The 23,370-nt window shown below is 36.3% G+C and overlaps 1 protein-coding gene across 1 annotated transcript in view; it reads left to right on the top strand.

Moving 5' to 3' along the window:
• The window catches only part of ARHGAP31 (Rho GTPase activating protein 31), a 113,926-nt gene that overhangs the window by 57,626 nt on the left and 32,930 nt on the right, over positions 1-23,370 (top strand). Inside the window, exons 2-4 of the mRNA XM_070943832.1 lie at positions 11,775-11,877; positions 14,723-14,867; positions 21,406-21,488. Coding sequence (XP_070799933.1) covers positions 11,775-11,877; positions 14,723-14,867; positions 21,406-21,488 — 331 coding nt within the window. The remainder of the gene's footprint in view (positions 1-11,774; positions 11,878-14,722; positions 14,868-21,405; positions 21,489-23,370) is intronic.

Here is a 23,370-nt window from a genome sequence, read left to right as displayed (position 1 = left end):
GTACCAGCATTTCTTAAAAATTTTTCATATAATAAATGGCAGTTGATGAACAGTCTGAAACTTCATGGAGCAAGTCAATAAGCTGAAAAATTTGAGTATCTCTGGCCTAAAGCATTAATGCAAAGGTATCTAAATTGATACATTTAAATGTTAAAACTGTGTTGGAAATAAGTACTACTGCTTTCTTCAAAAGTGCAAAACTCTGTTCACCTTTGTTCTTTTAATTCATCTTTCTACTTTTATGACAACCAAAGTTTTGGGTTTTTTAAAAGGGTTTTAAGGATGGGAATAGGTCAACCAGTTGATTAACTTTTTTTTTTTTAACTTTGACTGAATGCTTCAGGATAGGAATAGAAGCATTTTATCTCCTAGAAACCTTTTGTTCATCTCATCACATCCTGCACATAAATGGTTTGACTTTCTGTGATCCTCCAGAAGGTTTGGAAGCTGATTGCATTCCCCCTCGTATTTTGATCATTGCCTAACCCTGAATTAAAAGAGACTGGGCTGGAGGGAAGAGCAGGACAGACTTTTTATGGTCTATCCCCGTGATGGCGAACCTATGGCACGTGTGCCACAGGTGACACACAGAGCCATATCTGTGGGCATGTGAGCATTGCTCTAGCTCAGCTCCAGTGCGCATGCATGCGCTGGCCATCTGATTTTCGGGCCTTCCGGGCCCACCGGAAGTCGGGAAATAGGCTGTTTCCAGTGTCCGGGTGGGGAGAAGGCCATTTTTGCACTCCCCAGGCTCCTAGAAAGCCTCTGGAGCCTGGGGAGGGCAAAAAATGGGCCTACCTGGCCCACTGTGCCATTGCGTGCCAAAAGACGGGGGAGTGGGGGGGAGTCGCACACGCATGCATGGTGGGGGTGGGATGCATTGAATTATGGGTGTGGGCACACGCGAGAGAGACTCCCCCCCCACGCTCCCCCTGTTTTTGGAACACAATGGCAAAAAGGTTAGCCATCACTAGTCTATCCCATAAACATGCTTCTGACTCTGTGGCTTCTTCCCCAAACCCCCAAAACTTTAACCTTAAACTGTCTACTGTTGACCTTACCCCATTCCTAAGAGGTCTGTAAGGGGCGTGCATAAGTGCACCAGCGTGCCTACTGTCCCTGTCCTAATATTCCTTTTTACTCTTACTCTTTTCATGTATTCAAATTATGTTTATACTTTTACCTGTTATCTTATATATGCTTGACAAATAAATAAAATATAAAAATATAATATAAATATAACTTGGGAATTCTGAGCCAACTGTATCTGAAATACACCATAAAGCAAACCAGTGTGGATGAAGAATGTTAAACCAAAGTATTTTATCCAAGACCATGAATAATGAAAGCATAAACATGTATACTCAAAACAAATTGCACTGAGGTATGGAAAAATTCCTTATAAATACCTTTAGGTTTGTATGTAGAGTTTTTCATGTTTTTTTTTCCTTGTCATGGTTGCTTTTCCATTTGAGAAAAGTGGAATTTGCCTACAGAATTCCAAGATTGAAAAACTAAAACATGACATTTCCATGTTATTTCTGTATTTGTAATTTAAAATTTCACATTTGCCAGAGTTTGCCTGGATATAACAACTTCGTTTATTTGATTGACTGATTTGTGTGCTGTCCATCTCCTCTAGAAGCAACTGATTTAATTCAACAATAATTCACATTAATGTACTAATACAGTCAACCTGAAATACAATGTAAAACTTTTGGAATCCATAGAAAACACAGGAAATCAAGCTAATTAAAACATTGAAATAAGCTCAGAGAAAATATTTTATTTGATATTCTTGATGGAAGATTCATTTAAGCAATTGCATATGATACACACAAAAAGTCTCATTTTGTAAACCTAGTTTTGGCTGCTTCTGCATGAGTAGCTGCAACAAGTCAGATTTGGGTAGAAGAAGAGAGAAGTGATATGCATGTACTGTTCAGTCCAGTCAAAGCACTATATTATAAGCAAATCCTTTCTATAAGAAATAATCCTTGAAATAAAAGACATCTGGCAAGTTTAAGAGAAGCTAAATTAAATTGGTCTCCCATTAAGGATGTCCAGTAAAAAATATCTAGGACTTAGTTTGTCATTTAACTGGTGTTGGAAGGTTTGTAAGCAAAAGAATAAGGAACTTTTATCACCAGCTGCAATTTCTCTGCTTCAGAAAGTATTTAAATTATCTGAATTGATGTGAGGTCTCCTGGATGAAACTGTAATCAAATACTCAGCCAAAAAACAAGCTTTTAAAAGGAGAAAGTAAACTGAAAGACTGTATATCATTTTATACCTATTTATATCTTTAATTTTTTTGGAACAGGATAATCACTGATTCCTATGTTTATTTCTCTATTTATGAAAACATCATCTACCACTGCATTTCTCTGAGGAAATTTCATTTCATTTTCTCATACAGGCAGACTTAGATTCGCTTTTTGGAAGACTATGCTAAAAATAAGAGTAATTAAGTAACAGAATAAGGACTGAGTCATAGATAAATACTAATATTCCCTTATTTGGTGGTGTGAATTTTTTTTTTTTTGAAGTGTTTAAGCAATGATGGGTTCTTAACCATTTTGTCATTGATGATTGGCACTGTGGCTGAGCCTCCAAAAGAACATTCATTACCTCTTGATGTTTTATTATATGCAGTGCATTTATTGGATTTATTTCAACATTCATCTGCCAGTTATTGTGATTTAAATAGTCAAAGGATTACAAAAAAGGAGGATGAAATTACCCATTATTTTATTTTTCACAGTCATTGGTCACATTGAAGTTCTGCCCAAATTTGGTGTTTTTTTCATAAATGAAGCTATTGTTATTTTTTCTTTGTGTTATTGCTTCTGCCACTTCTTTTTCTTTTTCTTTTTCATTCTAATTACAGTGGTGGAATTTGGTGCTTTTCCTATTAACTTATAGAATATCTCCCAACTTCAGTTACTGTCTAGGGAAATTCTCAGTCATCCAGGTCATAGTTGTCCCAAAGGTGCTTTTTCAAGAGGCAACTGGACTTTCTTGCTGCCAGTTGCCTCTTGAAAAAGCACCTTTGGGACAACTTCAGTTACTAATTTCACAAAATATTGTAGATCAGTTCAATTTCTCTCTGAGTGAGTTAACTCTTATAGTTAAAGTATTGCTTTCCTCCAGCCTCTATTCATTTGTTATTTCCATTTATACCTTTTCCTGGAGACTTTTTCAGACATTAAATTCCTGACCACTTTGAGGTCTAGCATGCCTATACTTGACTTTTGTACGTTGCTTCATGTAACATACTTAAGCTTTTAGTCAGTTTTGTAAGTCATTATACTAATCATTGGGACAAATTGGTGAACTATCTGATATTGTAACAAAATGAGAATATAGAATGATTAGAGCTATAGCCTCCATTACAATATTCTAACATTGCTAATGGCCTGTTCAAAGTTCAAAAACAAACCTACGGCAGTCAAAGTAGAATGGATCATGGAAACTTAAAAGGGGCTATTCATTTTTAAACCTGTTTGATGTTGGTTTGCTATCTTCCTGTTCAAACAAAGGTGTCTCAGACTTCCAGGACTTACATGTAAACATTGGCACATGAATATAATAGGATACTGTTTTTCTCCTCTATAAATTAAATGATGAAAAGTGTTGAATTGATAGCTATGGGAATTGAAAACCTTTGTTTAAATACACGTTGAAGGGTAGACATCTGTTCACACTGTTCTGTTTTGACAAGTTTTATCTCCTGATCATGGGTCTATTGAAGGGGGAAAGGGCAGGTCCATTTTTTAATAGTGACATCTATTAAGGATTATTAATGATAAGGTTCCACAATTAATGTTGTTAGAAAAAAGGAACATCTGTAAGATTTCTTAAAATGGCACTTGTGCTTAAGCAAAAATAAATGATGGACAAAAATAACCCATTTGTCAATTAAAAAAAAAGATATACAGATAGAGTCTGTATTATTGACAGTTCACTAAGAAAGAGTTCTTGCAGTTATGGTTGACAGTTGACATAGGTGCCCACTGTCACCTATGGAGTTGAAGGAGGTCCCCAACCTTTTTGGTTCCTCAAACCAGCAGCAGTCGTGGCTGCTTCGGTGTTTTCAGTGTCAGGAGGTAATGGTTTTGTATGTACAACCTAAATCCCGCAAATGCACCAATGAAGTTTCGCACACTCACCTGCCACTTTAGTGGCCCAGTTCCCAAAAAGTTGCAGTCCAATAACATTCTGGGGGTTGAGGACCCCTGACCTAGTGTATGCAAAAGGTACATTCAGTGGTGAGAATCATTATAAAATAATGAATAATAAAGTTGACAGCATCATAATGTTTACAATGGACTTTTATTAAGAAAGCTGTGACCAGTTTTAGAGCAAAGAAAGCATAGGTGTCACTTATTAAGCAATTTGTTTTACTAATACTTATAAGAAAAAAGATGAATTTCTTGCACTAAACTGCTGATACTTACAAAAAGATAATTTTGTCTCCCAAAAGGAAAAACAAATTTTGTCTAACAAGGGGCACTAAGACATATGGTGTTTATGCTATGCTACTCCAGGATCAGTTATTTGCCACTTTTTGGCAATTGAGCAACTTATACTGTAAGTATCACTTATAGGTAATACTGCTGTGAAGTGTAAATATAAGTGATACTATTGTGAAGTTCATGTTGTTTTTAAGGCCACTATAGTCCTGTGGCTATTTCCTATTGTGGAAAGTTTAGCCTCACTCTGAATCTAGGGCTGCAGCCATCTTGGAGGAAAGGTATCTCTTTAACTTCCATGTTCAATTGTTCCCTCCCAAAAAAAGCAAAGTGAAGTGGCTAAAGAGGTTTCTGTAGCATCTTCTTCTGAACCTTTCAAAAGATGCAGCTGTTTTAATGTTTCTCATTTTGTTTATAATCCTGTTTATGGGAAGCCTCTCTTCTGAATGCCATCCACATGCTATTTATCAAGGCATGAAGTGACATTAGGTGAATGCAGTGGTGGGATTCAATTTTTTTAACAACAGGTTCTGTGGGCGTGGCTTAGTTGGGGGTGTGGCTTGGTGATCATGTGACTGGGTGGGTGTGACTAGCTGGTCATGTGACTGGGTGGGTGTGGCTAGCTGGTCATGTGACTGTAGGCGTGGGTAGATGGTCATGTGACCGGGTGGGCGTGGCTATGTGCATAAGGATTACTCAGAGGGCTGAAAAAAGTCATTTCTGACTGGTCCTCACACTTTTGACCTGTCCTTGCACTTATGACCATCCTCACATTTATGCCCATTGCGGCATTCTTAACAACCGTGTCACTCATTTCTTCATTACGGCTTCTCTTCATTATGGTGACAAGATAGGGCAAAAACGTAAAATGTGAGGACAGTCGTAAGTTCGAGGACTGGTCAAAAGTGCGAGGACCAGTCAAAAATAACTTTTTCAGCCCTCTGAGTAGTCCATGTGCACAAAAGGACTACTCAGAGGACTGAAAAAAGTGATTTCTGACAGGTCCTCGCACTTTTGACCGGTCTTCGCACTTATGACTGGTCATCATTTATGCCCATTGTAGCATTCTTAACAACCGTGTCACTCATTTCACAACTGCTTCTCTTCACCATGGTGACAAGATAGGGCAAAAATGTAAAATGTGAGGACAGTCGTAAGTTCAAGGACTGGTCAAAAGTGCGAGGACCAGTCAAAAATAACTTTTTCAGCCCTCTGTGTAGTCCATATGTATAAAAGGATACAGCAATAGAGAGGGATGAAGGAAGGGAAGGGAAATTAGAATAGGAGTGAGGGTAAGAGAGGGAGGAAAAGAGGAAGAAAAGGAGAAAGGAAGAGGAAGTAGGGAGGAGAAGAAGGGGGGGGGAAAGAGAAAGTAAGAAGGAAAGAAAAGAGAGAGGTGGTAGGTTTGAGGAGAAAGATTGCTGTACAATAAAAACGATGAATGGGAAGAAAGCCAACCCCAAACAAATATAAAGATATTAAGATAAAGAATGAATTGTTAAACTTTAAAGAATAAAAAAGAACAAATATGAATAAATAACAATAGTTAGAAACACACATACAAACATACAATGTATTTTCTTTGAACAGAGTATTTGGCCAGTTCACAAATTTAAACAGTGTTTAGTCATTTCAATTTAATTTACAATTTCTATATTTCCTTTTTGCCATATTTATTCCTCATCTATTTTTTTTAAAAAAACCAATATTACCCTTCATGCTCATCTCTAATCTTAATCAAATTCAATTTTTCCCTTCTATTCTATATTATACCCCTTCCCATTGTCCTAGTTTTATATCCATCCTCACATTGGTTAATTATGTAATTATGTAATACAGTTGTTTAATACAAATTCAACATTTTAATATAGATCAATTAGTTATATAATTATCTTTTTTGTATATGAATCAATATGAACATGAATATTCCAATTATTTCCATGCAATCCAATTTCTTACAAATCAATTAATTATATTTACCAATAATAATAAACCAAATAATTTCCCCCATATATTCCTCCAAACCACAACTTAACCATTTCTGCTTTCAACACAATATACAATTAACAGTATCTCAATTATTACAATTCCCTAGTTAAATAGAGCTTTTTTTCTTTTGTGTTTTAAAAACTTGAACTCTCCTCTTTTGCCCTAAATTTCCCATTGTTTGCACCTACCTTTTTTGGTGAGGAGAAAGAAAAAGAAATCTCTCTCCCTGCCTCATTTTGTCACGTTGCAGCAGAGCCTGCTTTACTTTCAGTTTCCTTTTAGCTAGGGAAAAAAAATCTGCTCCAGCACTCTTTGCAGCAAGCAAAGAGCTTGCAAAACAAGAGCTTGCAAACGAGCCTGCAAAACAGCTGAGAGCGAATCAGCTGAGAGTCGGAGGCCGATCTAATCATGCTAATTAACCTATGCGGCTGTTTTTTTCTTGCTGTTTGCTTGCAAGGAGGTAAGTGCTGCGAGGCACAGGTCAAAGGGGGGGCCGCCTCCTTGCCACTTAGCCCCCCTGTCGCCCCCCCCCTTTGCCTCTAGCGTCCCTCTGCCGCCCCCCTTGCCCCCCTTGCCACTTACTGCCCCCCTAAGGCATCCCACCCCCCCCAGGGGGCGGTACCGCCCACTTTGGCAACCACTGGCTTAACTACTTAACAACCGGTTCTACCAAAGTAGAATCCCACCACTGGGTCTACCCATTTATATTTGCAGGCACCGATCTACTCATTTGTTTTCTTTTAACACTGATCAGCTGTAGGGTGGCCCTTTGAAGCCCCGCAGCAGCTGTGAGGCCATTAAAATTATAAAAAAACACTGAACCGTTTGTTAAATTGCTGGCTCGCCCACCCCTCGCCCAGTGGTGCGGAGGGGCGGGGCAAGGGGCGGGGCGAGCCAGCAATTTAACAAACAGTTCGGCCGAACTGCCTAGAACTGGCAGAATGCCATCACTGGGTGAATGGCACTGACAATAAAGGTGCATGCTCTGAAGGTCATGGTTTCCCTGCTTGTAACATCTAAGACCATCTTGAACCATAGATGAACAAATCATTCAGTACTAGGTAAAGTAAAACTAGACTGCCTATTTGAAGCACAAGTTATGAAAATAATGCTTAAGTGAGCAGATAATGTGAAAACCCCAATGCTTGGGAAATTTGAAGGCAGGTCATACGAAATCTCCAAAACATTGACTAGAGCAGAAAGTAATCAGGAAAACTCTGCAGAAAATAGAGCCTTTTCTAGATATATACAATTGGCTAACATTTCCTTGACATCCTACCACTTTAAGGGATTTTTAAAAACAGTTTTACAAAAAGCTTTATTGTCTTAATATGTTCACTGTGAGTTGTTTTTTTCACTCAAGTAATATTGGGGGCCTACATTCTCCCTTTATTCCTCATCTGGTTTCCATTGAGGTTGTAAAACGAGGACATTTCTCTTCCTGGCAAAACTAGCAGAAACTTTGTGACACGAATTCCCTCTTCCAACTTCTAAGCTTCCAGCATGGTTTCAATTATAGACATAAATAGATTGGGAAATTCAGCCATGCCACTCTTTTTCTCACACATAACAGCTTTCCTTTTTTTCTTTAAATCTACTGTCTACTGCCCCACGAAGAACAGAAAACTAGTTCTTTTTCAGAAGTTTCAGTACTTTGTACATGTTGTTGGAAACAAAGAAAGTTACTGCAAAAGTTCAATATATATAAGTTCCTTCTCTCCCACCCAACCCTCTCTCAATTAGATTAATGTTGTAATTCTTTTCCACTAACAACTGTTGCAGAAAATTTAGGAGAAAATTCTTTCAGTACTTAGTGTGCTATGATTACCATCTTAACCCAGCTCCTGCTAGTACTGAGTCAGAGAGCTAAGCCACTTCTGGATTTTGACGTTACTGAAAAAGAACATTTTTGTCTTCTGCTTTCATGCAGTCAATTCATTGAGAAATTTGGGTTTGCAGAAAATTGATACCTAGCCCTTTAATCCTTGGAATTTGAGGTCAAGGCTTATAATTTTTGGTCACAAGTCAAATGAGTGTCTGGTGGATGTTTCTTGACATCACAAAACCCGCACTTTAGTCATAAGAAGCAGTTCTTATGTTCTGGTGTAGAGAGTTCAGGATGGGAGAACAGCAGGAAATAGTCTGTAAAAAGGGGGAGCAGCTCATTATCATGCTGGTGGAAATAGAGGGTTGAATGCCAGATTTCATTACCAATCAAATGACTGAAGGATGAGAAGCAGAAAAAAAAAAAGCTAAGCAATCTGATTTTTGAACCAGAAAAACAAAGGTATTTCTGGCCACTTTGGAAGAAAATAGAACAAAAGAAAACAGAATAAGATTGTTTTGCAGATTTTATTTTTTCCTGGAAAATCCAGGCAATTTTTACATGTCTTTCTCTCTTCTTGTACTTCCATATTTTGAGTACAAGAAGATAGTTTTCACAATTAGATGTAATTCTTATTCCCGTTGTTGAGCAGTTCACCTAAATCTGATGATTTGCAAATTTCAAAATTTGAAATATTTTGCTTTCTCAGTAGCTACATTATACTGAGGATGGTTTTATGGAGAGCAGACATATCCTGTCATTGTATGGAACATGCTTAACAGGCTTTCTAAACTCTTAATTGCAACTATCTTATCTTTTCCAAAATTAAGCTACCACCATTGTTTATTCAGGCCAGAAATAGGAAGATCATATCATATCTTAAGAATCTAGACATGAATTCACAGCAAACTGAGATTACAGTATGTCAAAATAATGAAATCTGTATAGTGATGCCATGACACAAATCCCACGCTTATGTACTTGCATCCTAACATATGCCAATAATTCCCAAGTTCCAGATTTTGTTATTTCCATGTATAGATGCCTATGAGTTATAGTTTACCAACAAATCAAGGTGCCTGAATGTCCAGAGGGTTTACATTTGAGGTATAGGTCATTTAGTCTATCAAAGATGTGAAAAATATCCTGGCGCTACAGGTTTGCTATCGGTAGCAAGCAACATGCTTGCTTTGCGAGTGTGCGGCACTTCTGCTTATGCACAGAGCATTTTTGATGTCGTCTGGGTGGGTGGGCGGAGCCTCCTGCCTCCACCGCTACCAGTTTGCCTGAACCAGGGTGAACCAGGAGCAACCCACCACTGGTTATAAACCATATGGCATAAGCTGTATGGATACAAAAACTTTTCACACAATTTCATATTTTAAGCTGTATTTGCAGGGCTGCATCACAACATGGACCTTGTTTGTGAGAGGCTGTCTGTATGGTTTTACACATAAGTCCTTCATGATAATAGATCTGTTCTGCAAGATGTAGAGTGGGTTCACATGTATCATTAAGCTGGAGCGCAGCTTGTTCAGTTTTAGTTTAGCATGCTAAGAGAATTACAGTGTTTATAGATCATAGCTTAATAGCAGGTTATGCACATGACACTTAGTCAAAATGTGGTTTTCTTGTTTGTAGCATATCGTATGAATATAGCCATTGTGGTTTAAAAACTTTGTCGTAGGGAATAATGTATTATATAAATGCAGCTATTTGTATTTTGTTCCGAAATGGAGGTTAAACTATGGCTTTAGGTTTTTTTGTACTGCACCAGCAGGTACATTTTGCAAATATTATATTGATAAGACAAATAATAGATTACCTTCATGTGCATGCAAGGCCAGAATCTAGTCATGTTACTAAAAGTTTCAATATTTTATTTTTGCTCTTTTTTAATAACATGGCAGAACAATCTGGAAATGAATGTAAATATCTTTGTAATGTGAAAATTCATCTATGAATTAATAGCATCAATTCATCTATAACTATGATACATTTTCTGGAAAACTGTAATTTACTTGCAGAAACTTGCACAATTGTATGAATTGGTAAAATTTTAAAGTAATAAGATAATTATTTAAGCAATCATATTTATCCATTGAAATATATCTTGTACTTGAGCTAGACCTGATTTTTTTCCTATAAGACAATTTGTTTATTTAGTTAAATTATTAGAAATATATTAAACTACATTATCACCCTTCATATATGCTGAAACCATAAAATAGAAATACAACTGAAAAGAATTGCATAAATGCTTGAGACCACAACTGTAAAACATGACTACAACTATCTTTTTTCTTGTAAAATGAAATCTGTTCTCCTCAATGTGAGATAACTACAGATGAGATCTTTTAGAAATCTCAGAGAAATAATTTCTTACAAATTGGATGGTTTTTTAAAAAGAAAAATTGGAAAATATGGTGAGAAATTATGATACAAATATTGTATTTGTTTATTATTTGTTTGTTTAGTTTTAGCTTCCTTTACAAATATGTGGTCACTTTGTTATTTAAAATATGATATGATAACTTGCTTTGCTTATGAAACTCTGGTGTATTGTATAGAAATGAAATGTATAAGTTGATTAACATAATAATGAGAAATGAATCCATTGAAGTTACTTTAACTATCCTAATTTTTGCTGTAACTATAGCTACAAGCTGCTGAATAATAATAAAGAAAGTGGCATCCCTGTAATTTTGCTTATGTATGATAAGTAGGCAGGCAGAAGTTAAAATTAAAAACAAAATAAAAAACATCAGTTTTTTAAAAAGCCTTTGATCTCCATAATAGACATGACTGGCTACAGTGGAAGTCCACACTTCTTAAAGTTGGCAAATTTGAGAAACACTGTCCTATAGAAACAGAAAGTATTATATTTCAGAAAAAGGCTAAAAGAAGGCAATGAGACAGAATGCACATTTTTCCACATAAAAAGGGTTTTCTAAAATCAGTCTCATTCTCTGAATCTGAGCTCCTTGTTTTGATCCCTAATTTTTATCTTTGTGTAAGTATTTGGCATTTGTATTAAATGAGATTTTCTCACTCTTTCAGGTGTTAGTTTATTTATTTATTTTTAAATTTTGGTGTATTGTCAGACCTAGATCATTTTTTCACTTCTCATGTATTTCTGTATTATATATATATATATATATATATATATATATATATATATATATATATATATATATATATATTAAAAAATCATAAGGAAAATTCCATATTTTCCCCAGACCTTTGTCTAGAGATAAGCTGGCAAGAAAAAACATTTAAGATATTGTTCCATTTTACAAAGTAGAACCATATGCGTGTTTCTATCTGTCATACATATGCTTAGAAAAGGGTGTTTATTTTGCTTTTTATCTAGCAATTATTTTGATTTATAGTTGTATCACAACTGTATACTCCTTATTCATCATCAGTCATTTTTAGTAACAAATATTAATAATGATGTTTAATACCTTCTCTTCTTCTTGTAGTTCCTATAGTACTGAAGAGCTGCGCAGAGTTCATTGAGACTCATGGAATTGTGGACGGAATCTATCGGCTTTCTGGTGTGACATCCAACATTCAGAAACTGAGGTGACAAAAATGAATCCGTGTTAGGCCTCTTATATACTTTGTTTTTCATGAGGGGGCTATAAATATAAATATGTGGATTGGACCTGGATTTTTATTTTAAAATATAGCACTAGAATATGAAAGGTAGCTACAAAATAAATTCAGAAACATCCTGAGTGTCATTATATGGGAGCTTTCAAAATTCAGCGGTTCGAATCCCTAGTACAGGTCTCCTGCGTGAGTAGGGGTTTGGACTTGACCTCCAAGGTCCCTTCCAACTCTGTTACTGTTACCTGTTACCTAGGTGATTCAAACTATGTAGACATTTGAATGTAATTTAGTTTATTTATTTAATTAATTTCTAAGACTGTTTACTTCACTAATGAATGTGGGACAGTTTATGAGGAGTAAAACAGTAGAAAAGTAAAATACAAAAGACTAATAAGAAAAACTGCATCAGGGGAAGAATGATATCTGTATAAAATACAATGGGTTCACACTTAACCCAAAATTTGTTGTAAGAGCCAGACCTTTGACACCCTCTTACTAGTCAGTGAAGCTGAGGCCATATGGAGGAATGGTGTTCCAGACGACTGGCACAGCACAGAAAATACAGATTTCTGGAATCTTCTAAAACGACATTGCTTAATTTAATGAAACCTGGAGTGTTCAACTCCTGTCAGGTATTATAAATGAGGTGAAGTGATTCTGCAAGCTGTATGCCATGTTGATATTCCCCCCAGTAGTAATAGTAATTTTATTATGGTCAGAAACAAGCGTTACAAATAAGTATTGAAAAATAAAATAAGATAATAAAATTAAATTAAATTTAAAAAGATAAGATAATATTTAACAGCTAGTAGTAGATTGTCGGTAGGCAAAGTCTAATTTTGAAGACAGTGAAACAAAATTTAGCTACCTTCAAAGAGACATTGGATTGATCCAATAACAGCAACTGAACATCAAAAAAGACTGGTAGTTCCCAGGTATTTTATCAGGTGAGGTGTTATGAGATGGGCTTGTGAGTTCTTATAGAAGGTACAGTAGAGTAGAATGTGAGCAGAGTTTTAATAGTTGAGTTTTAATCTCAACTCATATGGATTTTTTTTTTTAAATATTGACCCTCCAAAACTGCTGTGGAAAGTACATTGCAGCGTGTTAAAGTTAATACCCTTTGGAGATTGGGGACGGTTATAAGGTGTAAATATTTTGCTGTTTTGCAAAGAGGAGTTTGACTGCTCAAGGAAACATTCTTAGGAAGAGCAAGACTGATCTTGTTGGGCTTCCAGATCCTTGATATGTTGTTTGAACTCATATCGCATCATTAAAAGTGCTTCCCTGGAACAGCAAAGATACTGAAGTTTTTGGGAGTTGGTCCTAAACCATACTGATTCATAATTGTCCTTTATAACAGCGGACACCAACTGGTGGTCCATGGCCCACTGGTGGTCTGTGAGAAAATTTTGGTGATCCACAGAAAAATTATTTGGATTTTTTATATTGCACTAAATCAGGGGTCCTCAAACTATGGTCCCTGTGCCGGATACATGCAATGAACGTTTGTGTTGCTGCAGAGAGTTTCCCCCTTCATGGTCTTTTTGTGCGGGTCGGAGGGGGGCAGAAATTTGGACTTCGGGTCTGCTTCAGCCGCCTGGTATGGGGCTTTGGGTGAAGGCTGGAGGGAAGTGCCGCTGCTGGTGAAGAGCCGGAGGGCCTTGTTTCAGTGGGACTGCATCATGGCCTGGAACTGGCTGACCATCTCAGCCTGCTGAGCCTCAAGGCACCAGTACCTGGCCTTGCACTCCCGCAGGTCTTCCCCCTGCTTCCCTATGCTCATAGTCCTCAGTGAGGTGCTTCTGCTGAGCCTCCTTCTTGGTCAGATTCAATTTGAACTGAGCTGTTTTGCCAACTCTTTCTCGTGGTGGCTGCTTAGCTCCAACAACTGCTTCCTGTTGGGGCCCCCGGCGGGCTGGTGAGGAGTGGCTGGGAGGGGAGGGGCGAGTAGAGGTGTCTCTCGATGTGAGTGACATCAAGTTGGCCATGCCCACCCAGTCACATGACCACCTAGCCACGCCCAGCCAGTTGGTCATTAGGCAGATCATATTAGTGGTCCGCAGGATTTAAAATTATGAATTTAGTGGTCCCTGTAGTCCGAAAGGTTGATGACCCCTGCTCTATAAGAAAAGAACTCAAACCTGCAAGGAAAAATGTTGATACTCTATTCAAACATTAGAATTGTCACTGTTTGCAAATGAAATCTTGATCATAGTCAGGGATTTTGAAACCTATTTAATTCTCCCAATTCTAGTTTTTCAAAGCTCCTATAATTCTTTTTCTTTTTCTTTCTTTTTTTTGTTTTTTGTTTGATTTATTGGTGTCAAGCAATGGATTCTTGGTCTTTTATCCACACAAAGAAGTTTCATTCATTCCTTTTCAAACACTTTTTTTACATGGTGATGGTAGAGTACAAAAGTTGAAAGGCTTATTTTCCTCTACATATGTATTTGCTATTGCAGCTTTTTTTGAATCTGCCCCTACCCAAATTTTGAAATAATGGCCAGTAGTTCAACAGTGGCTTATAATGGATTGTCTTCATGTAAGTGGCCTTTATACCATACTAATTACAGTATCTGAAACTAGAATATGCAGAATCCACGTAGTTCTCAAGGTTACGATAGGTTTCCATGGTGATTCTAGGCGCCAAGGAGGTTTTCCATGGCTGACGTACAGTATTACATTATCAGATCTTTGTTACCAAATCAGAATCCTATTTGTTTTTTTTTGTAAAATGAAGATATGAATTTTGTTTCTACAGTATCTCATTCTATTCATTAACCCCATTATGTCCCCTTCTCTGTTGTTGCAGACAAGAGTTTGGCTCAGATCAATGCCCAGACCTGACTAGGGAAATTTACTTACAAGATATTCACTGTGTTGGATCACTTTGCAAGTTATACTTCAGGGAACTGCCAAATCCTCTTCTCACATATGAACTTTACAAGAAATTCACGGTGAGATGTTTCTGTTCCATTTTTTATTTTCATTATGGATGAAGGAGTTATTGCAGTTGTACAATGCATTCCGGTTTTCTGTATGTAATAACAAGAAAAACAAAATTCCTGGGTCTCCTCAAAAAGTCTCATCCTATGCCTCCTCCCAAGCTTTAATTTGAATCTCGGTTAAATACATTTGTAATTATTTAGCCCAAAACACACAAAATAAGAAAAATGTAGCCCTGGATTTCCAAAATTCCATATGGCAATTTTTATTATATTGGAGGGAAATTTTTAAATAGTCAGAAATTAAAAAAAAATTACTTGTAAATTAAACACATATACAATAGTTTTAATCTTTGTCTTACCTAATTCTTTATCCTTATCCTGCCTTCTTTTTTTTCAAAAGGGGGGTGGGTGGTACAGTCCCTAGCTTGTTACTTCAAGGCTAAATGCAAGCATTAAATTGAATTGTACTTTTTAATGTTTAGTAACGTAACACCTGGAATGCTGCATCCAGTTTTGGTCACCACATTACAAAAAAAGATGTTGCGACTTTGGAAAAAGTGCAAAGAAGAGCATGTAAGATAATTAAAGGCCTGGAGACTAAAACATATGAAGAGGGATTTGGGTTTGGCTAGTCTAGAAAAAGAACATGATAAGAGTATTCAGGACATGATAAGAGTATTCTAGTATTTAAGAAGTTGCCACAAAGAGGAGGGGGTCAACTTATTTTCCAAAGCACCAGAGGGCAGGACAAGAAACAATGAATGGAAACTAATCAAGGAGAAGAGCAACCTGGAATTAAGGAGAAACTTTCTAACAGTGAGGGCAATTAACCAGCAGAACAGCTTTCCTTCAGAAGTTGTCAGTGCTTCATCACTGGAGGTTTTAAAGAAGAGATTGGACAGTCACTTGTCTGAAATGGTATAGGATCTCCTGCTTGAGCAAGGGGTTGGACTACAAGACCTCTAAGGTCCCCTCCAAGGTTCTATTCTGATTGACTATTGTTTATGCAAAACTTCAGTTGCTTGAATAAAAGGAGTTTCTTTTGGGATACTCTACTCAAAAAATTATGCAGTCTGGAGATTTGTCAGTTTTATGACAAATAAAACTGGTAATGATACCATAGTCTATGTGGTATCATCTAGTGGAGGCCATTTTCTCATTGTGGAATTTATGAGGTGTGCAGTATAGAGATGATTTCTCCACAGTAACCCATGCTTCACAATCTCCTAGATTTCTGAGACACACTCTGCTGCTGTTGAAGATGGTTCAGAGTTTTCAATCTGTGCCAAAGGCAGATACAAACTTGTAGACTACAGTACTTCATGAATGCAAGGTCACTTAATATTAATTCTTAATGAGCTGCACTAGTTGACTGTGATCAACCGCAACTCAAAGGATTAAATTTAATATGTAAAGCTGCAAATGGTTTAGGATTTGGTTAATCTCTAGGAATGCCTGTCCCTTTATTTTTGTTAAACATATACTTAGAAATAGCCTGTTTTAGAGATTGTTCAATTACTAGAGGAAGGCTGAATTCATAGGAATGCCAACTTATTTTTCCTTAGAAATTATATTGTTGCCAGTGTTGAGATTATGGCTAGTCTAGAAAAAAGAAGGGCTGGGGGGGACAGACGGACAGACACATGATAAGAGTATTCCAATATTTGAGAGGCTGCCACAAAGACGAGGGGATCAACTTATTTTCCAAAGCACCAGAGGGCAGGACAAGAAACAATGGATGCGGGTTGGTCTAGAAGACCTCCAATGTCCCTTCCAGCTCTTTTCTGATTGAAGTTTGAGATAGAGTTGTTTTTTTGAGAGAGTGCCAAACTGAATGGTATTTTAGTTTGTAATGAAGCATTTATTTTTTGTGACCCATGTAAAAGCAGGGGAGGTGTTATCAAGGAAAATAGGTAGTTCCATCAAATGGTCAGCTCAGCTGCCTTGCATGGCACCACTTGGAGGAAGGGTATCTATTGGCTTTGAAGATCATGGGCATCCACTTGTAGGAAGGCAACATCTGCAAAATGGTGAATGTGGAATTGTGGCCCAACTCCCATCCTTTTTACATGTATGTGATGTTGATGTACATACAAAAGAAATGGGGTTTGAATCATGACAGCATAGATTTGGCCTACTGCTGCATAAGTATATCTTATGAATGACAGAAACTTCATTAACAAAAGTTAATTACATACCAATTAAATGTGCACATTATTTTTACATGGTTTTGTGTATATGTATATATGTGTGTATGTATGTATATATCTCTTATCATCATCTATCTGTCTATCTATCTATCTATCTATCTATCTATCTATCTATCTATCTATACACATACAGTATATGCATTTTCATAGCATACAATTTTTTAATATCTGAAATTTTGTTCATAGTATTTACTTGAAGAATATATCAGACAGTTTGGAGAAGGGTAATTATTTTCTGGTTTTCTTTCTAATTTGGGAAATATGAATGAGGTCAGTTCATATTAGAATGTGATTTGAGCCTATTTAAAAATTGCAATAAATCTATTTTGCATGTAATGGCTTTTGAAAGAATATTATGTTCTTTCCCAGTACATAGCACTACAACAAGCAATCGGAGTCAAAAGTCCCTTTCAAATATTTTCGTTCATGGGTATTTTGCTCAATGCTGTTTTGACTACTGGTCTGCAGCTGGTAAGGTGCATAAATCCTGACTTACAGTGCACCATCATTTTACACATAAATGGTAGCAATAATTCAAACATTAAAAATAAAAAGTAGAGCTTATTTACATTTCTGGAAAAGTAAGGGTGAACTTAGTTGAGAAATGACAGCAAATGATATATGATAAAGGATGATGTGATAATGATGTTAATGAATACTGATATATAAAAAAACAGTTGACAACATCTGTTATAAAAGTTGTTCTTATGCTGTCTGCATAATTTAAACAGAATATAGGTTTTCTGCAGACTGCATTCCCAATACATTTTCCCTCAAGTGAATATCATAGATATCAATCATGTACTAGGTCACTTTCCTCCTTCTGCTGGAAAAACAAGAAATGATTGTTTCCGAAACAAGGGACAGAATTCTTGAAAAGCTGTGGACTGAGACTAGAAAAGAGTAGATTTTCCAAGTTTCCATTATCCTGGATTAAACTCTGGAATTTCCAAGAAGTAGGTACTCCAGAAAAAATCCAACTCTGCATTATTGAATACTTTGCAGTTGAATACTTAAGGTCAATGAGAACCTTTATAGTTTATAGATACCTTTTTAGTTGAACTTTGATTTCGTTATGTTTGGGGGATTAGTCTATTATCCAAGGAGGGGGAAAGGAGCATATCCTCTGGTTAGGTTTTCAGATGTTCAAAGACTGCTATTACATCTCTTTTATCTGTAGACTAAACATATCTCAGTCTTTTTTCTATTCTTTATAGGGCTTGGTTTCCAGACCCCTTGCCATCTTGGTAGCCTTCCTCTGAACTTGCTCCAATTTATCATTGTGGTTTTTTTTAAAATGATGACCCCCAGAAAAAATCCTAAATAACATTCCTAAATAACATCAGAACTAGGTAGAGTAGAACAATTTTGGCAGTTCAAATCTCTAGTACAGGTCTCCTACATGAGCAGGGGGTTGGACTAGTTGACCTCCAAGGTCCAACTCTGTTACTGTTAGAATTATTGCCATGATTTGGATTCTATGAATATGATAATCCATCTCAAGATAGAATTTACTTTTTAAGCAGCTGGATCACACATTTGTCTCAATTTTAACTTGTGGTCAAGAAGGTGATCCAGATCCTTTTCATACATACCAAACCAATTTTCCCCTCCAATTGTTGGAAGAAAAATCCATCTGGTTCAGTTCCAAGTGGGAAGAAAGACACTGGAAACATGGAGACTGATTAGAAAGATGGTTTATTGAGGGACAGGACCACATGGGTTGGAAATCCTGGGCAGCTGAACACATGGAGAGGAGAGTGAGAGGTATTTATACCCTCTTTGGGGCTTTGAACTTGAGCTTCCTGTTCCTGTGCGAGAATATGTATTCTATTGGCTGTAGTCAGACTCCCATGTGGAGTCATGTTTGTCTGAATCAAGTTTGGTTGAACCTTGGGCTGATGTAATGTCCACAGGTGATTTTGCAATGCAGTGAGCCCCGCTGCTAGATAATCCTATAATGTCCTGGAGGGTCATGTCTTAATCCCATCACCTTGGAGCTGAAGGTCTTTTGTTTTGTAGATAGGTTGGCCCAGTCCTTCTCAATGGGCATCAAATATCTGCTGGGGGTAGGGAGCTGAACTTCTGAGTTTCTGTCTCCCTTAATATTTCTATTTTTCTTTTAGGGGAAATATAATATTCTGCCTTTTTAATATTTCCTAAAGTATTTCATTCTCCTAGGAGAGGGGTGGGTGCTAACTTTCTACACTATATTTATGTAGATCTTTACATTTCTCTCTATTAAATCACATTCTATACATCCTTAATGCTATCCCTTAGGTATGCTTTCTCTCTTTTTAGGGATCATATATTATTGTTTAATTAACTAGAGGTGTACATGGCATACATTTGCCTCTTTGCTGTTGTGTCAATCAAGTATTAAGATTTCTCAAGATTAGTTGCTCCACCTCATAAAACACTATTTACAAAAGTTAAAAAAAAAATAGGCACAGTGCAGAAGCTAGAAACAAAGGTTCAACACTATCAATGCAGTAGCCCTTCGTTTAAAAAGTTGCCTTCAGCCTCATCTACCTCTTTTTCATATCTGCCACAATCAGTCCCTGCATTATAATGGTTTTAGCTGAATTGCTATTCATCTCCTTTATTCTGCCTATAAAGTGGGATCAAACAGTATGGACTTTACTTATTGTGCTCCTGTGAGAACAATATGAAAGCTTTGATACCTTAAATAATTAATTTTATGGTCCTTTGTTGCAAGCAGAATAGACTAGCTCTTGTCAGATTTTATACTTGCATTCCTAAGGTACTCATTATTGTATGTATATACAATATAATGCAGTGCAAACCATACAACCTCTATGCAGGCACTTAATTATGATAGTTAATGTTTAATGCAGCATAGTATTATGTTCTCACATGTCCCAGCACTCTTTATTGGATTGCTCTTTCAAAATACAGATAATATTTTAAAATACAGCCAATATTTTTCTTTCCGCAATGCTTCTAAAATAATGCATTTCTTTTTTATGGTGATTTTTTCCCCTTCTTCCTGGTTTGTCCTTGTCTTTTAAATAAATATATCAGAATTTAAAAATGAAACAAATTTTTAAAGAGCTTATCTCAGAGAAAAAAAATTCTAGACTGAACTGTCTATTTCTGGTCAACCTATTCCTAATTTGAAGGATTTTGAAAGAGTTTCAGTTTAAGCAAGCATCATCTTCCTCTATTCTTATCAATACAGATTTTGGTGAATCGTTGATCTGTAGTAAAATTTTGCACGACTGTCTTGTAATTAAAGTTCTAATTTGGTAGGCGAAATTAACGAGTAACCCCAAAATATTTGTCTGCAACAGAATGCGGGAAAGTCACTCTCAAGCAGCTCTGAGTTGCATATGATTGACCTCTAATCACAGACAGTCCAAATAAGTAGCAAAATTGCATGCCTTCAGGAATGGCTGTGTTCTGATTGTGTATGAATATGCATTTTCTTCTCTCAGGAAGCCTGCCACAAAGTACAACTCAATGCCAAACTTACACCTTCTTTTAAATGCAAATAACACCTGCAGGGAGAATCGGTAATTATCTCCTGTGAACAGATATCATGAGCAGAGGTGGAAAACTCCCAGTTTGAAATGGTTATATTAGTGATAGGAACAGATTACTCAATGGAGCAACATTTCTGTTCAGTTCTTGAAGGTCATATGCTGTACATGTAGAAGATTCATTTCCAGTCTTTGACATATCCAGATAATAAGAAGGACTCTTGCTTCAGTCCTCAGAGAGCCAATTCAAGTTGTTATGGACAAATGGACAAATAAACCTACTCTGAACCTGTTTTGCTTGTCCTACTATATCCAGTATTTTTAAAAATACTTTCTAGCTAGCATTGTGTTCAATGGGCCCATGTAATCTGGGAAGTGCCAATTTGTGGAGAAAACTGATTGAGGTGGTGATCTCTTTGGCATTCATAATGTGATCATGAGGAAAAGAATGTCCTTCCCTAATATACTAATTGATATATCACTGCTGAATTGAGAACTTTGTATGATACTCAGACAAATAGTTCTTGGCAGATCTATTTTTGTGCAATTGTTTAATCCACTTGTAAGCTAATGATCAACATCACACTCCATTTTTTTAAATTCCCCAAATGTCATTATTTCCTAATTCATATTACAATTATTTTACTGTCACAACTTGATGGAAGGCTGCTGCTGGTTTTCCTTGGTTTCTGCAGGCATTATTATTTCCATTTTTGTTTATTTTGTGCATCAATTTGGTAATGATATTGTGGCGGACATTGTTTTTGCCTTCAAGAAATGGTTGTGAACTAAATTAATAATTTTTGATTTCTTTTTTTTTTTATGTCTTTGCAGGAAGCAGTCTCATGCGTCTCTGAGAAAGAGCAGTTGGTCCAGATTCAAAATGTTATCCAGGAACTTCCACCCTCACATTATAGGTAAAAGAGAAAACTTAGTAGTTATTGTGGGTTGCAGGCAGGTAACATCAGAAAAATATCCTTTAAGCTGAGGTTGCTCTGTTTTTAATTAGTTGAAAGACTGAATAATCCACTAATAGTCCACTAATCAAATAATTGCTCAATAACTTAGCTATATTTGTTTCAATATATTTTTAATGAAACAGACAGGATGTTACATTATCAGGACTAATCATCTCTGTTCCCCACCTATCCAAACCATCTTCTTCCCAGCCTCGTTCTTCCAATGCTTTTGTTTCATGGTTACTCATCTATTACTGATGTTTATTACTGTATTCAGGTCTCTCTCACATCATTTTGAAATTCCAGGAAACCTTTTATTGTCAATTAAAATATTTTCAATCATAAAACGCTTTTTGTTTTGAGTCTCTGCTGTATAAGCATTGTTGTAGATAATCGCACAACCAGCTGGCTACTTAGTCATACGTGGCTTCAAGATAATTCAGATGAGGTTTTACATAGCTCAGGTTAGATCTGTTTTGTGTCTTCTCCTCATTCAGTTTCAGATGTTCAGTGGGAGGAACATTGTGGGTTTGTGGGGTCCCAATGCCTCCCAGTAGAGATAAGTAAGAGTAAGAATATTTCAATGGAAGGGGGGAGTGCATTAGTAGCTAAAGTAGTAGACAAGAATGAAGAAATTGAAGTCCTCATGGCTCAAATTTTGCTGAAACCCCCAAATACAACAGAAATTGGTGTTAAATTTGTAATTTTTAATGTGACATAATATGATTATAGGCAGTGATCACATTAGCTGCAATTTATTAATTTATTTTCTTATAAAAATAATGAAATGTAGTGACTATTCTTAAACATCTTTGCTTTGGCCTCTTTCACTTTTTAGATAGAACATGAATCCTAGCCAGCCACTCAAAGGCCAGTATAACTAAGATAATATCTACATTTATTGGTGACTGGAAATCCTTTATGGACTTTTTGCATTTAAAAAAAGCCTGAACTTATGATTTATGGCTTTGATGATTAGACAGTAGAGATTATAGAAAGAAGGGAGTCACAATGTAAAGTTAATTTATAACTGTACTTGTAACTTCTATTAAGAAGATTTATTCATATATTTATTATTAATGAAATTTGTATACTCACCCATCTCACCAAAAGTTAGTCTGGGTGGCACACAACAATTGAATAAAAACCACAGATATAAAATATATATAAAAATACACATTAAGAAATAAATAGTATAAATGTACTAACCCTTAGGCGAAGAGTGGATAACAATAGCTGCCTCAACAATGGAGCCATCTAAGCATATCAACTGGAGCCCCAGGCCTCATAACATAACGAGTGCGGAGAGTCTTCTAGAGCAGAGGTCTTCAAACTTGGCAGCTTTAAGACTTGTGGACTTCAACTTCCAGAATTCTCCAGCCAGCTATTAAGACTTATGGACTTCAACTCCATAGCTGGCTGGAGAATTCTGGGAGTTGAAGTCCACAAGTCTTAAAGTTGCAAAGTTTGAAGACCTCTGTTCTAGAGTATAAAAAGGGATGGAACTAATCTAATTTTGAAGGGGGGGGGGGGCAGGAGAGAAGGTTCCATAACGTAGATGCCACTTCTGTATATTATTTTTCTTTCTGTTCCATTTTTCTGCTTTTTTTCTTTTTGCACTTTTAATTTTTTCTTCATTTTTCTCTTTTCTTTTTAATTTCTTTTTAATTTTTAATTTCTCTTTTCTTTTTAATTTTTCTCTAGTCTTATTCTTGTATTTAAAATTTTCAATAAAATTGTTTTTTTAAACTTCTGTAGCTATAATCCTAGCTACAAAATGATTGCACATTCAGTCCCAATCCATCTTAGTTTACATTGTCACCTTAAAATATGCTCAATA

Source organism: Pituophis catenifer, unplaced genomic scaffold (genome assembly GCF_029215685.1).
Source record: "Pituophis catenifer annectens isolate HBS135680 unplaced genomic scaffold, rPitCat1.0.hap2 SCAF_4, whole genome shotgun sequence".
NCBI lineage: Eukaryota > Metazoa > Chordata > Lepidosauria > Squamata > Colubridae > Pituophis > Pituophis catenifer.
The sequence above is the reverse complement of the archived record's forward strand: the minus strand, read 5'-3'. Positions and strand labels throughout refer to the sequence as shown.